The sequence below is a fragment of the Pseudochaenichthys georgianus genome, chromosome 12 (genome assembly GCF_902827115.2).
Source record: "Pseudochaenichthys georgianus chromosome 12, fPseGeo1.2, whole genome shotgun sequence".
Lineage (NCBI taxonomy): Eukaryota > Metazoa > Chordata > Actinopteri > Perciformes > Channichthyidae > Pseudochaenichthys > Pseudochaenichthys georgianus.
Genome location: NC_047514.1, coordinates 20767411 through 20785188, shown reverse-complemented (window position 1 = coordinate 20785188; position 17778 = coordinate 20767411). Strand labels below are relative to the sequence as shown.

Below are 17778 nucleotides of genomic sequence, written 5' to 3'. Positions count from 1 at the left end.
CACAACATAAGGTTTGGGAAAGGCTTGTAAATATAGGCTATCAGCAATATCTCAAGTAAAAGTCATAATTATCCATTAAAATGTTCCACGTATGTGTCTATGGTTGATTTCTACTGCCTGCATTTCACTGCTAAAGCTGTCTTGGACTATTTTTACTCACGTACACATTTTTGGGTATAGTTGAATCTACAGCAATAGCCTACATTATATTATTTATTTGGCTTTATTATAGGTAGAGAGCATGGACAGATGTTAAAGGTGCAACTGTAAGAGATTCAAAATGGGACAAAAACAGCTCTGTTTTCAGCTTTGTTACGATGCATTTTCTAGCTGACCCAAGAGGAGGTTTTAAAGTATATTTAGCTTAAAATGCATAATTATTTCTCAACCCATGAAGGAACATTTCAGCCTTCAGTTTAACACAAATATTTAAAAATAAAATCAGCTTGTCAATAAATGCACATGGTTTTCTTTGCACAGGAAGGGGGAAAAGTACTAAAAATAACTATAGCTGTCAGGAAAATAGAGCAAAGTAAAATGTAATTGCAAATGTGGCATAACATGGAAACACAGGGAGCTTACTTTTGTTTTTAACTAAAGTACAATAGTCTAACTTGAGTAATTGAACTAAGTTATATTCCACATCTGACATAGACTTAACAATGCTAGAGAAGATCATAGATTTATTTTTGATGTAATCACTTTTATTTTTGTCCATAAAGGTATCTAACTAACATATCTGACACTTACACCACTGCTGAATTGTACAATTATTACCAACATTTCGTTTTTTGACATTTGAACATTTAGACATTTATCTCCTCTACTTGTTGTGATGGTATGGTTATGTGATCACGTGATTTGTGCGGTCAATGCGGTGGGCTACGGAATGCTTCGCTTTTGACGCTAGAGCGGCGAATGCTCCAGAGATGCTCCGCACCGCTGTACCGCTTGTGCCGCTGTAATCATAAAACAGGGTGTCAATGAGCATGCGCAAGAGAGAAAGTGATAGGACTCTTTAATTTATGTCCCACTGTTTGCCGGACGGGCCGAGCTCTGTAGCTTTTTTTGAAAAGCGGGGAAGTGGCAGCGTTGAACGGCCGCACAGGGTGGAAAAAAATCCGCGCACCCTCTGTTTTGTCGCATCTTTGGTGACGTCCAATAATCGACTAGCTGTGAAGTCTCCGGGGCCGAGGCCTAAAGACTTTTCTTTTTGTAACGCATACACATTTTTTAGTCACCATGCCTGGATTTCGGTGCCCGTTTTGACCGGGTGTAAACCGATGAAGCACTTTACTCTGTGATTGAAGAGGAAACGGTGGGAAACGTTAGCCAGCTAATTGTAGCTCCTGCTAACTGCCAGCGAGGAAGTGAGGAACGAAAAAATGACATCTCGGAGGTAAAGAGGGGGGTAGGGGGGGCTGTCTGGAAAACAATGTATACTAAATGTGTTAGCTGAGCTAGCTAACTTTTAACTTAACTCAGCTGTATGGGGGTCCGTAAACAAGCTCCGAGTGAGCCGACGGTTCTGGAAAAAAAACTGAATAGCTAGTTTGCTAAAGACCCTTTCATTTAGCATACACCGGCAGATGTGGAAGAAGTACTCAGATTGTGTACTTGAGTAAAGTATCAGTGTATGAAAAAGTCCTGCAATCAAAGTCTTACTTAATTAAAAGTACCAAAGTATTGGCATCAACGTATACCTAAAGTACCAAAAGTAAAAGTACTTATTCTGCAGATTGGCCCATTTCAGAATAATATGATATGTTTTGATTGTAATATTTGATGCAATAATGTGTTTATCAAAGCTGGTAAAGGTGCAGCTAATTTAATTCTTTTTTATAGTCCAAGGTAGCTTGTGGATTTACTCCAAGTGTAACTAAAGTCCTATTTTAAGTGTTGATTATTTCATATCAAAGTACATATGCAAAGCAACTACATAGATAGATAGATGCTGTAATCATCCCAAATTGGGAACATATTTTGTAAAAGCAGCAGTATTGTCAAGCATTACACATGAGTTAACATTGTTTAAAGATAAAATAAGATACAAATATTAGGTGAGGTGTTGGTGCATAAGGATCATTAGTACTGAACTGAAGTTGTTGGAACAGGAATGAATACTTGTACACATAACACTGAAGGGGTATTATATTCTCATAGAGGGAGACTGCATGCAGTGTTAGGACAGTTGTGAACAGAGACAGAGCAAACACTGGCTGAGTCTCATGGAGGAAGAGACGCAGATATCAACCTAACAGACAGATAGTCTTGGGGGAAAAAGAATGGGAGAGAAAAGATGGACAAGTACAAAGGAGCCTCAAATATTAAGAAAAGAAAAACGAGACAGAGCAATAAACTAAAGGGAGATTTGAACACACATAAAAAGTGATATGGTTGTATATTTTCTGTGTTTTATTATGTTGAATGTTTAGGTCGATGCGTGTTCTGTGTTTGATGTGTGCTGCGGGACACATTTCCCCCCGAAACAATAGAGTTTAAAGGTGTTGTTATGGTGCTGCTTCAGTTTCAGAAATGCCCTTTTTAGTTGCATTATCCAAATAGTTAAAAGAGAGAGACTCAGAATGAAATGCAGTACAAGTTTTGAATATCATCTTTCACTTTACCCTGAAGCTGATTACTGTGTTACTCTTTCAGGTGGTTTCACCCAAACATCACAGGTGTGGAGGCTGAAAACCTGCTGCTGACTCGAGGAGTGGATGGAAGCTTTTTAGCCAGACCCAGTAAGAGTAATCCAGGAGACTTTACCCTCTCAGTGCGGTAAGTGATGAGCACACGATGCAGCATACAATACAGAAAATACAGTGAGATACTACTGTGGCAACAATTTAAAATAAACTTTCTGGTGCTTTTTACTAATCCTTATCCAAATTTAAACAAAACGGCGATAAAACTGGCAGAACAAAATAAAACCAAGTCGTAAATGTTGGATTACCTTAATTATTAGGCTAAGGATCGGACAGAGTGAATGTTCCACCCTAATTTAATTATTTCTATTTCAACGTTAAATAACTGTGATTGTGCACATCTGTTTTTGTGTAATCAGCATTTTGGCTTCCTTCTAATTGTTAAATTATAACTACTTTTAGAAAACCAATATGTCTGATCAAAATGTTTTGATGATATAAATGGATCATATAATGTCTAATTCAAAAGGAGTAGTTTGTAGTAATAAATACCACAGATAATTATCAGCAGTCTCTGCAGTTCCCCTCAAGTCTACAGAGTATTTAACTTCATTTTGGATCAATGTTTTAATTTGATATCCCTAGACACAGTTTACACCCCCTGTTCAGCACTAAACTAACAAGGAGACAGAGGTTTTATTAACACTATTAATGAATGCCTAGATAATGGAAACAAAACACCCCATATCGTCTTGGGAAACCAGTGTTATCCAAAGAATTTAATAATAATAAAAAGGTTTGTGGTTGTATCTCAGGCCCTGTCGAGTCATACAATTTAACGATGACGTATCATTAACTGAATTTAGACACAGCCAATGTTATTTTTGCCTCAGTCTCATAATTTAGCAGCACAGCCTCTCATTTCTCACCATATTTACTTCAAAACTCCAAAGTAAGTCGTGCTGTCTTGTGGATCAGAGACATCGTCCCTGCTGCTTCAACCAGCACTTGTCCGCCTCTCGTCTTTTGTGCTCCTTCTGCCAGACTTAACCAGAAGTCATTTAAGGTTACATGCTGCTGAGCTTCAGATCTGCCTCAACTTCTCCTTTTCTATTTTCCGAGATACTGCTGATCCCTTACAATGACTCAACACGGTTTATGCAGTCTGTGTCTGGTTTGTCTCAAAAGAACGTGGTGCTTTCCTCTAAGAAATTCTATCTCACTTTGACTCTGACAGTTTTGTGTCTCTCACCTCTCTTGTACATAACAGATGGCAACCATGTTGTTGATGGTGCATGTGACTTTGTGTTAAACTATTTTTTATTTTGCACTCTACATCTGAAAGGCTGCAGGCAGTATACAATAGTGTCGTTAAGGCTGCAACTAAGGATTCATTTCTTTATTGATAAATAAATACATTAATCTGTGAAGTTATTTTTAAGAGCAACAGTTTAACACCCAAATCAATTCAGTTCAACATTTTGCAAGACAACAAAAAGGGACGAATGTCACGTTTCAGATGCTGCAACTAAGTAAAAATTAGCTTTCCTGCTTAGAAGACATTAGAATCAAGTATTAAAATAGTAGCATATAAACCCGATCAGCAAGCTGTTTCATCTCGACCTGCCATTAGTAAAAGAGGTCTGCCAACTAAGATGCATTTGGAGCCTTCCACATTAAACTAAACACCATGTGCTATTATCATTTATCAATAATGCTACATTGTCTGCTTATTTGAGATGATTTTAAGAAGATGCTTCACATATCGGTTTGATTTCTTTTTTGTTACTCCCTGTTGGAGTCTCTTTTTGTCCCTGACGATGGCACTGTTCTTTCCCCTTGATGGAAACATTTCTCTAAATGATTCTGCTTTTCTTTTTTTCATAGACGAAATGGAGCCGTCACCCACATCAAGATCCAGAACACAGGAGACTACTATGACCTTTATGGGGGGGAGAAGTTTGCCACTCTGGCGGAGCTGGTGCAGTATTACATGGAGCATCATGGCCAACTGAAAGAGAAGAACGGAGACGTTATTGAGCTCAAGTATCCTCTCAACTGTGCGGATCCCACGTCAGAGAGGTGAGCAATTACGCTGGATATTATGTTTTTATTAGGGATGTAACGATATATCGCGATATCGCGGTAAATAAATGTCTCAATACCGTCGTGAGACTGACAAAATCTACCGCGATTTTTTTTAATTTGTTTTAAATAATTCTTTTTAAATAATTATTTTTTTTTTTAAACCTTTATTTAACCAGGTGGTCCCATTGAGATCATCGATCTCTTTTTCAAGGGAGACCTGTCCAACATGGCAGCAAGTAGGTTACAACATGAACATAACACAAAAGGACATCGTATTTACTGGGCTACATTTACACACCTAGAGACATTGACAAGTACCAAGTCTACCAACAGTATATTTATATCTCACCCTGTCAATAAGCCTCACCTTCTTGGCAAAAACTGTATTGTTTTTGAAGTGGTGGAGAGACAATGCACAGTTTGACCCACTGCTGTTTCCCATGGCCAAAGCATATCTCTCTGTCCCAGCAACATCAGTACCAAGCAAGAGAGTTTTTTCCACAGCAGGGGATATTGTAAACGCCCAAACATCCCAGCTTCCACCTGGAAATGTGGACATGCTCATATTCCTAAAAGATATCCTTGATGATGCTGAGTGAGTGAGTTAGAGTTGAGTTACATTACATTACTTTGCATTTAGCTGACGCTTTTATCCAAAGCGACTTACAATAAGTGCGTTCGACCAACAAAATACAAACTTGAAGAAAACAGAATCATATAAGTACATCAGGCTTCATAGAGCAAAAACATTTCAAGTGCTACTCAACTGGCTTTAGATAAGCCAGCCCTTTATTAGTATATAAGTGCTTTGTTAATAGTTCTATCGCTCGAAGTGGATTCGAAAGAGATGAGTTTTCAGTCTGCGCCGGAAGGTGTGTAAGCTTTCTGCTGTCCTGATGTCAATGGGGAGCTCATTCCACCATTTTGGAGCCAGGATAGCAAACCCACGTGTTTTTGCTGATGGGAACTTGGGTCACCTTCGCAGCGAGGGTGCAACGAGCCGTTTGGTTGATGCAGAGCAAAGTGCACATGCTGGGGTGTACGGTTTAACCATGTCCTGGATGGAGGAAGGGCCAGATCCATTCGCAGCATGGTACGCAAGTACCATTGTCTTGAAGTGGATTCTAGCAGTTACCGGAAGCCAGTGGAGGGAGTGGAGGGAGCGGAGGAGCGGCGTGGTGTGGGAGAATTTAGGAAGGTTGAAGACCAGACGAGCCGCTGCATTCTGGATGAGCTGCAGAGGTCGGATGGCACATGCAGGTAGACCAGCCAGGAAGGAGTTGCAGTAGTCTAGGCGTGAGATGACGAGAGCCTGGACCAGAAGCTGCGTTGCTTTCTGGGTCAGCTGGGGACGCATCCTCCTGATGTTGTAAAGCGTGTATCTGCAGCAGCGGGTTGTAGCAGCGATGTTTGCAGTGAAGGACAGGTTGTTATCTAGGGTCACACCCAGATTCCTTGCAGTCTGAGTCGGGGAAACAACAGAGGTGCCAATGTTGATTGTTAGGTCAAGAGTGGGACATTCTTTTCCCGGAAGGAAAAGCAGTTCAGTCTTGTCAAGGTTGAGCTTGAGGTGATGATCAGACATCCACTGAGAGATGTCTGTTAGACAAGCAGAGATGCGTGCGACGACCTGGGTCTCTGAGCGGGGAAAGGACAGAATTAATTGGGTGTCGTCAGCGTAGCAGTGGTATGAAAAACCATGCGGGCTAATGACTGATCCAAGTGAGTTTGTGTACAAGGAGAAGAGGAGGGGACCAAGAACAGAGCCCTGAGGGACCCCTGTAGTTAATTGACAAGGGTCGGACTCGGACCCTCTCCAAGTTACCCTGTAGGTGCGGTCTTTGAGGTATGAGGTGAGGAGGGAAAGTACAGAGCCTGAAACTCCAAGTTCTTGGAGAGTGCGAAGGAGGATCTGATGGTTCACCGTGTCGAATGCAGCAGACAGGTCCAGAAGGATGATGACAGAGGAGAGGTAGGCTGCTTTAGCAGTGTGCAGTTCCTCAGTGACAGCAAGGAGGGTAGTTTCTGTGGAGTGACCTGCCTTGAAACCAGACTGGTGCGGATCCAGAAGGTTGTTCTGATGGAGATAGCAGGAGAGTTGTCTAAAGACAGCGCGTTCAAGTGTTTTAGACAGGAACGGGAGGAGAGAGACAGGCCTGTAGTTTATAACATCTGACAGGTTGAGAGTGGGTTCCTTTAGGAGAGGGTTTACTCTTGCCTCCTTGAGACTGTTTGGAAAGTGACCAGAAGTTAGAGAAGTTAGAGAAGTTAGAGAAGTGTTGATGAAATGGGTGAGAAACGGTAGAATATCAGGAGCGATAGTCTGAAGGAGGTTTGAAGGGATAGGGTCCAGAGGACAGGTGGTAGGGCGGGCAGAGGTAATGAGGGTAAGAACCTCACTTGGAGAGAGAGGGGAAAAGGAGGTCAGTGTGTGGGTGAAAGGAGGGTCTGGTGACCCAGCGGTGAGTAGAGGTGAGTCAGAAAAAGAAGAGCGAATATCATCAACCTTTTTTTCAAAGTGGTTAACAAAGTCGCTTGACAGAAGGGAGGAGGGGGGAGGGGCTTTGGGAAGGTCCAGGAGGGAGGAGAAGATGGAAAATAGTTTTTTGGGATTGGAATAGGAAGATTGGATCTTATCTTGAAAGTGCTTTTTGCCTGAGAGATCAAAGCAGAGAAAGAGGAGAGGAGAGCCTGATGGGTTAGGAGTTCATCACGGTGTTTGGATTTCCACCATTTCCGCTCTGCTGCCCGAAGGACGGTTCTATTAGCACGCAGTGCATCATTTAGCCAGGGAGCAGGAGGGGACTGACGAGCCTGCCGAGATGTGAGAGGACAGAGAGAGTCCAGAGAGGATGAGAGAGTAGAGAGGAGAGTTTCTGCAGCAGAGTTTGGAGGCAGCAGTTGTTACTTGAAAAACTAAAGTGAAACTTGATTTATTCTATTGCCGGGACTGATTATTATATTTTTGACACTTTAAAATACTACTATCCTACTAAAATGCTGTACAACTCAGATTTATTATTTAATAAAGAAAAAAAAATTCAAGTAAAAAAAGAAAAATTCACATTTTTCTTTATTTTTCAATATCGTGATAAATATCGTACCGTGGACTTTTTATCGCGATATTATCGTACCGTGAGTTTTTGGTATTGTTACATCCCTAGTTGTTATGCTTGAAGTATGTCTGTTAAGAAATGATCAGCTTGGATTGATTTTACAATTGTGTTAATTAATGAAAGATGTTTGGTGTTCAGTTATATAAATATGATGTCACTCAATGTTCACTAGCAGTAGCTATAGTTTTGTGCTGCAGCGTTTAACTCGGGATTAACTTTATTTATGGCATTTTATACTGTAAACAAAGGTAAGAAATATAACTTTTTATTATGCAAAGTACAGATTAGTTTTTCTATCATTCTCCATATTTAAAAAAAAAATTGGACATGGCTCTTTCCTTCAGAGTCTAGGCAAGCTATAATATACAATAAAAGGAAACGATGAAGAAAAATGTAATCTTTCAGATAGTATTACGTCTATGACCCTTTTTCAACCAAGCTTTTAAACAATAAATAGAGTGATACCATTAAAGTAGTAAAGTACACGTTTATTCCAATCCCTATTGGCAGCAGGAGGAGTATTCTTCAGTCAGTTGAGTTTGGATGAAACACATTTTCCGCTTGTGTGTCTTTTTGCCAGATGGTTCCACGGACATTTGTCGGGCCGCGAGGCAGAGAAGCTGCTGACGGAGAAAGGGAAGAACGGCAGCTTCCTTGTGAGAGAGAGCCAGAGCCACCCCGGGGATTTTGTTCTGTCAGTCCGGACAGGAGACGACAAGACGGACAGCAGTGACAACAAACCCAAAGTCACTCACGTCATGATCCGCTGCCAGGTAAACACACCCCTCATCACCTCTGTGTTCGCTGAATTCCTGTGTTTAACAGAAAGAAAACTTGTAAAATATATGTAGAGACACCTAAGAGGGTGAAGGATGTACCTCTGGGAAGAGTCAAGCTAATACAAGTAGAACCAATCCCAAGTGCCTTGATTTTCTTGACAACAGTGGAACAAGTTGGTATAAGCGTCTTTGAGCATCTGTAAAAGCGCTAACAAATTAAATCTATTATTATTATTATTATTATTATAAGATTTATTTTTCTACACGTGGCGTTTGGTTACCCTGCAATGTTCACCACTTTAAAATTGGTACATAAGATTTTGAAGAAATTGCTACTGTGAACTGTAGCAACAGTTTACAGGGTCAAATATGAAACAAGGCAGTTATATTCAAAAGGATTTAGTATGATCTCTTCCTGAGCAGAAACTACATTTAGCCACAGAAATTCGTTGTAAAAGATGAGTTCAGTGGAAACAAAAGCAGAGCCTGTGACTATGACTACAACCTCAGACACGGGTCATTATGTTCATGCAGTGGAAGACTCAGACACATCTGTGCTAGAAGAAAAAAGCAAGGGGCTCTCAGTATAGTCTGTCCTCTCACTGTTTACGTTTTGGAATGGGGACAAATAGATCAATATTCACATATTGCAAATATTGAGTGCACAAAATGCATCCTCTGTGATTTCTCCTAGACATCTAGTGCATGTTAAAGTTTGTATTGTCTTACGATGTTGAGACTAGTTCCCTCATGTGGATGTGGTTTCTTCTTCAGCATGACCTGAAGTACGATGTGGGCGGGGGGGAGAAGTTTGACTCCCTGACTGACTTGGTAGAGCACTACAAGAAGAACCCCATGGTGGAGACTCTGGGCACCGTGCTGCAGCTCAAACAGGTACCGCCAATGTCTGCTTCAAATACTACTTATACCTAAATCTAAGGCTACATTCTCCTGATTGTACTTCCCGGTGCTGACCCCTGCTCTCCTCCCCAGCCCCTGAACACTACTCGTATTAACGCTGCAGAGATTGAAAGTCGAGTTAGGGAGCTGAGCAAGCTAGCGGAGGCCACTGACAAGGTCAAACAGGGCTTCTGGGAAGAATTTGAGGTGAGTGGTTCAGTTGTTGTTACACTAAAGCTGTCCTCTTTGGTCAGGTTTTTTCAGTTTCTTACCATAAAAGTGCTAAATTGTCAAGTGCTGTTTTTTTTAGATTTGCTACTTTTTTTATATTCTAGTTTAGAACTCTTTGTTTTTGTATTATTTTCTACTTTGTGTGTTATTACCTTAAATATCAAACGTGTGGGTTAAAGCTGCAACAATAACTATTTTGATAATCAATTCATCGTGAAAGTTAGTTTTCATGCTAAAATGACAGAAGCTCGTAGAGAAATAGATTTAACGATCAATACATCAGGAAATCTATATGAATTAAAATACCCTATTGTTACTTTGAAACAGCATGCTTCTACACTATGACTGCTTGACTCTCCTCTCTTTTTCCATCCAGACCTTGCAGCAACAAGAGTGTAAACTGCTCTACAGTCGCAAAGAGGGCCAGAAAGCAGAGAACAAAAACAAGAACAGATACAAGAACATTCTGCCCTGTGAGGAATCACTGACTGCTCTTTCTCTATAACAACCTTTCTCTTTCACCTCAGGGTTTTTTATAAACTGTACTGTTTCTCTTTCTCTTTCCAGTTGACCACACACGTGTGGTGCTGAACGACAGGGACCCCAATGAGCTAGGCTCTGACTACATCAATGCCAATCTCATCATGGTAGTATCTGCTGTCATGGTAAACCCCCTATATACACCCATCATTCATTCTGTACTTGATAATATGTTTAAAATGAAGAATTGTGTTGATAAGTCTGTCGGTAGCTTTTTCTGCATGTTTTCAGTTTGTGATCTTGATTTTACTCCATATGTTTTTATTTCTGTTCATTGTCAGTAATCCTCCGTCTCTGTTTGTTTGGTCTGTGTGTGTAGCCGGAGCTAGACCCCAAGTGTAACAGCACAAAGGTGAAGAAGAGCTACATCGCCACTCAGGGCTGTCTGCAGACCACCATCAGTGACTTCTGGAGGATGGTGTTTCAGGAGAACTCGCGCGTCATCGTGATGACCACCAAAGAGGTGGAGAGGGGAAAGGTGAGCAAAACAAAGCAAAAAGTTAACCATAAAACCATTAATACTGTATGGTGTCCTGTCCTGTTGTTATTCCTGAATACTAGCTGAGCAAAGTGCAGAACATTGTTGCATCAACATATTTCCAGTCCAGCTACAGTCATTATCAGGTTTTGGTGTCAGACCCTCTACTTAGAAAGTAGAAATAACATGGTGAGATAGAATAGAGGGATACAGTTCAAGTTCTTAGTACCTTTTCAACTCTGCCCATTAAACAGAGGCATCAGAGGAAACATGTCATAGTGAGTTCTATTGTTTTTTTGTGTCTCAACAGAGTAAGTGTGTGAAGTATTGGCCGGACATGTCGTCGCTGAAGGAGTACGGAGCGATGCGCGTTCGCAACGTCAGGGAGACGGCTGCACACGACTACATCTTAAGAGAACTCAAACTGTCTAAAGTTGGACAGGTAAGTTGTGTTTGTTTTTTTTAAACATGGATCGAGAAAAACAGTGTAATGTATTGATATGAGCAAAATCGTTTTTTTCTTTTTTCTTTCTGTGCCATAGATCTCTATTGTTGTTCAGCTAGCCACCCTGGGGAGACACACACACTGTTGTTTATTTTTGACTCAATCCAACACACAATGTCCTACTGCCCCAAATACTCACTAGAGCACCACATGTGGAATAATCCATAGCTAAAAATAGTCCCCAACAAATGCACTATTTAATCTTGGTTGAGTGACTTTTGCTAATAACTTCAGGAATCGTTGGGCTGAGTGCCACAGACAACGTAGAGAATTAATTAACAGACATGTTGGTTTTTGATTTTACATGGGTATTTGTTGACTGAAAAAAATATATAGAATTTGCAAGCCTTTCCTTTTTGGGACTTCTGTATTCATGTATTGATTACTATACATTGAACTGTATTTTGAAAGTTGTTCTCCACATGTTTCCAGGGCAACACAGAGCGTACAGTGTGGCAGTACCACTTCAGGGCCTGGCCGGATCACGGGGTCCCCACAGACCCAGGAGGCGTCCTGGACTTCTTAGAGGAGGTCAACCTGAAGCAGGAGAGCATCGTGGACGCTGGGCCTATAGCGGTACACTGCAGGTACAATCACACTAAAAACACTTACACAAATAATTTAAATAAATCCTCTAAGTGTGCGTGTTAACTCAAAGATGCGTCTGTTATTTTCTTCAGTGCAGGGATCGGGCGGACAGGAACATTTATTGTGATTGACATCCTGATAGATGTGATCAGGGAAAAAGGTGAGTCCTGCAAATGTACTCTTGGCAATACAAATGTCTTGAATCAGGATAAAATCCAGATTAAAACATTTCTTAACCTACATGGGTCTTTGTGGACCAAATCACAAATCTGACTACCTTCTGCTCGGGTGGTCAAGCACTTGAAGCAGCTTAGTATTTGCCAAAAACACCAGAAAAAGAATAACTTGATCACTTTAAAAAATAAAAATGTACTTTACTCATTAAGGCAGATTTGTTTTGAATTGTGGTTCGATGAGGTACTTCTCCAAATTCTGTTGCAAACTATATTTAGAATATTTCTACAGCTTTACTTCGCCTTTATCTGTGTTCTCTTCAAAACCGCCTGAGAATTTTTTTTGACCAAGTCTTTGAAGAGAGCTTAGATAATGGCTTCAGTCCCCTGTCAGTAAGATCTGTCTGATGGCAATTCACTTAAAAAAAACCTGAACAATCCCTAAAAATGACAATATGTACTATATCCTATTTACATATACTACATTTTCAGACTTTGCTGTTACTAATCCCTCCAATGTCACTTTACCTGGTATTTTAGTTAGCCTGCATGCTCTATTATTATTATTATTATTGCTTTACTTGCCTTTTATATCCCTTTAGTTACTTTTTCACTTGCTTTACTCAGGATTTTGTCCTTGAGACTAATGCTGGCTTTGTTAATATAGCCAATGCTAAGGGTGTTATCAGTGTAACATATTGTTTGCCTGCTGCAGGGGTGGACTGCGACATCGACGTGCCAAAGACCATCCAGATGGTTCGTTCTCAGCGCTCTGGAATGGTGCAGACTGAGGCGCAGTACAGATTCATCTACATGGCTGTACAGCACTACATAGAAACACTGCAGAGACGCATAGAGGAGGAACAGGTGTGCAGCAGATAACAAACCACTTTTTCCATTATCGCTTTTTCTGCTCCAGCCCCCTGACCTTGCTCTGTTTTTCTCCTCTGCAGAAAAGTAAGATTAAAGGGCGTGAGTACACCAACATTAAGTACTCTTCATCTGACCTGACTGGAGGAGAGCAGAGCCCTTTGCCTCCCTGCACTCCTATTCCTACTCCCACCTGCACAGAGTAAGTAAAGGGTCGCTCTTTAACTGTTTTGTGTCAGATTTAAACCCCTTATTAAGAAAGTAGTGTGGCATTACAACATGTCAATGTATGTTGGCAGGATGAGGGACGACAGCTCCAGAGTGTATGAGAACGTGGGCCTGATGCAGCAGCAGAAGAGCTTCAGATGAGATTTACCCTCGGTTCCAGGTACATGAGTATCATTAAGGAATAAAGGAAACCATATGAGGCAGTAAAGTGAAAAGCAAAGGCCAGTCATTGATAAAGCGCTGAGGGTGTTTGAAGTAGTTTATCTGTCATGATGAATTCTGCATAATGAACATTTTCACAGCTCAAATTGTATTCCTACATGTTTACCTTTTTTATTGTCTCCTTCAGGATCTTGATACCTGACAGTTTTTTCGCCAGCCACACCTTGACGCCTGAGACTTGACCGTAATGACATGGAACAATGGAAAAACACACACAAAAACAGAAAAACGTGAGAGAGACCAGACACCAGGGTCCTCCTGTTCTCGCTCATCTTACATGAACATTTGCCCTCTAGTTGAATTCTAAACCACTGTGATGATCATCAGAAGAGCCTTTGAGAAGCCTAGCATGCTAAATCCTACTACCAACAGTTTTAGGACTAGCCTTTGTAAATCTCAATTCAACAAGGGCTGCAAAGAGCGAGCACTCTTCTCAGAGGGAAAACCCTAGCTAACCTTTGCTCATCTCACATATTTCTGTTTTCTTATTTTAATTAACCAAAGGAAGGTTATGTAGGTTGTTTGTTTGTTGATGGAAGTGAGGAGTTTTCTGAATAAGGCCTGTGCCAAAACCATGAATGATTTTATCCACATTTCTCAGCCAATTAAAAGTCTCTATTTAGCCTGGTCAGTGGGAGACGAGACCTTATTTGTGGACTAAAGTGGGGCAGAATTTCCAGTGATAACGGTCTAGTTTCACTGTTATATATAGAGCTAATGTTTTTGAATGAAGAATGATTGGCATTGTAGTATAATACCATTTTACTGTAAATTGTAATCTACTGACTAAACATGAATTCCTTTTTTTTGCGCCAGAACTGCCTCCAAGTGAAATCTTAATTCAGGCTGTTCGGAGTGTGAATTCACATTTCTTTGTTGTCCATAAAGTGCTTTTGTTATTGGGATACGCATCGTCTGTTAGTTAACCATTCCTGAGCTCTAGCCGTATGCCCTTATTGCTGCACTTTTATTTAGCAGCCTAACAGTTACAGTCAAGCCTTGATTCACCTGGTGGATTTATAAACAATGTGGGCTTTAGAGGAGGGCCTTCATGCCTGCACTTCATTGTCAGTCAGTGTGAGGACGTATTAAGATTTCAGGGGAGTCTGTAGTATTTCAGTTTCTCAGATGCATGGCTGTCAAATTAACTTTGTTTTTTAACTTGTGCATATAACTTTTTTCTTTTCATTCGCTTTTTTCGTACCATTGCCTTTTTTGAGCACCATATATGTACTTAATTTTAAGTCACTGAAGCAATCACACATCTCTTGGCTTTGACGCTATAGATATAGATATAGTCATTGCTTTGGTTGAGATTGTTGGCCCTGTAATAGTTGGCACCTGGATTCAGAAGTTCAAACTTGTTGTCTTTTTGTTGATGTTACTCAAACTAAAACATTTAAAGGAATATATTGTAATTTTGGAAAATTCGCTCATTTACTTTCTTGCAAGAAGATTGATAAAAGAAGCTATAGCCAACAGCGGATTAGCTAATTTAGTATAAAGACTGGAAACTTTGCTTTGTCCAAAGGTAGCAAAACCACCTACCAGAACCTCTATACAGCTCACTGATTAATACATAATATCTATTTTCTTTAAACTGTTCACAACCAGATGTGAAAAAATAGGTCCAATGGTTTTGTTATCGTCAGAGAAAGCAATGCTTGTTGTTTCCCCCTGCTTACGGTCTTTATGCTGATTCAAGCTAATTACCTGTTACTTATAGCCTTGATATTTTTCAGCACCTCTTGGCAAAAAAGCAAATAAGTGTCTTACCAAAAATGTGAAACTATTCATTTAACTTCATGTTCACACTAAGCTGCAGTATTTGTAGAAAGTCTGGTGTTTTGGATCTGTATTAATCTGAAACCACAACACTCATTTCAAACGTGTTGACTAAGTATTTTATTTTTTGCCAAGCCTTCTAACACTAGCTTTGAGAAACTGCAGTCTTGAGACTGAACTTACTGTAACAGTGCTGACTCACAATCTCTCCATTAAGAAAAGGAAAGAAGCGACTCTCCTCTTTGCCTTGAGGGACAGTTCTCAACAACCACTGATCCAGGATTGAACAGCTTCTTTCTGTAACATTTGAAAATCATGAAATCAGTGATTCTTCGGGGGCTGCTTCCTCCCATCGGAGGACTCTGCTTACACCCGGCTGCTGCTTCACAGCAAGTGTTCTTTGAAATGATTCCTCTGCTCCCGGGTGAACGCCATTCACTGACTGAGATTTTCTGTAGTCTGGTGTACTGTATGCAGTTTTATCGTCAAACGGATGAGTCTGTACTTGTCTCATGTTTCTTGGAGAGCTTGCTTTTTGGTGTTTTTTGTCCTGTGGTGTGTGTGTGTGAGGAAGATGTGTGTAAGTGTTGTGAGAGTGCGACTGCCTATCAGCCATATGTTCTTGGATACTTTATTGTTTTTGCTTTTTTCTCCCGGATGATAAAACTGCTTTCCATTTATCATGTAAGCAATTTAGATGCATAGACGTGCCTTCTATGCATATGTGTATGTGATAACTATTAAAAAAAACAGTGCTAATTAGTTCCTCCACCATTCAAGAACATGTAACACTTAAATGTGAAATATTTCATCCTGAACAATAAAAGGAAAAAAAAGAGATCACGATGCAAACAAACTATATTTTTTAACATGTATATTGTACATGAGTACCTGATAGAGGAGAATGTACTTACTAAAACATATCTACTTGCCAATAAGATAAACTGTATGTATATTCCTACAGCCTTCTCTCTGTGACACAGGGAGGGACCTCTCACAAAGCTTAAGAGGTTTATTGTATGACTTTCAATGTAGTTAACAGTGTTAACTTCTCAATAACAATAAATGGCAGGCTAATGCCTCAGTAAGACTGTCTTTTTGTTTCTTTTTTGTAGCCATTGTGCATTGTTCTCACAAAACACTTGCAATACTTTTTAAAATATATGAAACTTCTTAGGAGCCTACATTACATTTAATATGACATTTGGGGCTTTCATTCGTTTTTGTTATGCATCATGACTGAAAGGAGTGTAAGTAATGAACAAATATGAAACTTGCTGTATTGAATGGAATTTCAAGAGATGACATTTGATGAGGCCAGTTAAAATGTCTGACAGGTGAGTGTTAAAGAAATAGTAGAAATGTCACTAGGCATTAGTACTGAATGTTCTAGTAAATATAGACGTTACAGTACTTTTCAGGAGTTTTGAAGTGTATTTGAATAATTGATAAGGAAAAGATACCAGGCATGTTAGTGTCAGTTAGATAAAGTGCAAAAAGAGTGTTAAAAGTAGTTAAATATTAAAGAGTAGTGCCGAGAGATAGGAGTCGGAGGCGGTGCATCGAAGGTGAAATGTTGACTTTAATCAGAAGCTGCAAAGGACATGTTGCTGCAAAGGACACAATCCTCGCATCCGGGAGGAAGCACCACAGGTGCCGAGGAGGGTGGGGCCGCAGGAGAGGGCATCCCCACCGGGGGCGGGTCGGAACGGACCGTCGTAAGGGGGCCGCAGTAGGCGTCGTGGCGAACGAAGAAAAAATCCGCCAGCCGTAGAAAGCAGGGCCGCTGTGCTGCAACGTGGGGACGGGCGTGAATATCCCGGTGGTCCCCAGCAGGAAGGAGCGCTGCCCGGCCGCAGGCGAGGGCACAGCGGCGGCGGGCACGAAGTCCTCGGGAGGAAGGAGCTGAGGACAGGGGAGAGGCCAGATGGGGCGCCGTCTGAAGCCGCCGTCGAGGTGAGCCGCGGTAAGAGAAAAGGCCAGGCAGGGTCCAGAAGCGCGCCACCCACGGGCTGATGAAGGCATGGGCGACGTCCGAAACCGTAAAGTCGAGACGGGGTCCAGAAGCGCGCCACCCACGGGCCGATGAAGGCATGGGCGACGTCTGAAGCCGCCGTTGAGGTGGTGAAAAAGCGAGAGGGTCCACATGAGGCCGACCAGACATGATCGAACCTCCTCAGGCACCAGGGAAAAGCTCAAAAGGGTCGTACTGTCCACGGTCAAAAACAGGTGGGCGAAATTGTGAGAGGATCCACACGAGGCCAACCAGACGAGGTTGAACCTCCTCTCCGGCACCACAAAAAAAGGGGTTAACAGTCGGATGTCAACCGACGAATGTCAATAGCTGTTAGCAGCTAGTCGTTAGCTGTCGTCGTTAGCCGCTAGCTGGTAGTCTTCGGTAGCTGCTAGTTGTCGTAAGCTGTCAGCCGTTGCTAGCTGTCGTGGTTAGCTGCTAGCTGGTGTCGACGGCCGCTAACCGCTAGTCGATGTTGTCGGCCCCGGAGCCTCTGCTAGGCGGCGTCCCTCTACCAGGGAAGGTGCCGCTACGTGTAGTGGCCAGCACCTCAGGGGTAAATCGCCGGGCGGCCAGGAAGAACCGGCTAGCTTCTTCGGCTAAAGTGTGGGGC

General features: G+C 41.4%; 1 protein-coding gene across 1 annotated transcript; it reads left to right on the top strand.

Annotated features, from left to right (window-relative positions):
• Positions 1–981: 981 nt before the first annotated feature.
• On the top strand, positions 982–16246 carry ptpn11a (protein tyrosine phosphatase non-receptor type 11a). The gene is made up of 16 exons (XM_034095562.2): positions 982–1399; positions 2659–2781; positions 4536–4730; positions 8433–8625; positions 9406–9525; positions 9625–9738; positions 10139–10235; positions 10330–10427; positions 10622–10780; positions 11091–11222; positions 11718–11872; positions 11966–12033; positions 12762–12913; positions 13000–13118; positions 13216–13304; positions 13494–16246. The coding sequence occupies exons 1-15, from the start codon at positions 1386–1388 to the stop codon at positions 13283–13285; spliced, it is 1809 nt and encodes a 602-aa protein (XP_033951453.1). The 5' UTR covers positions 982–1385; the 3' UTR covers positions 13286–13304; positions 13494–16246.
• Positions 16247–17778: the final 1532 nt, after the last annotated feature.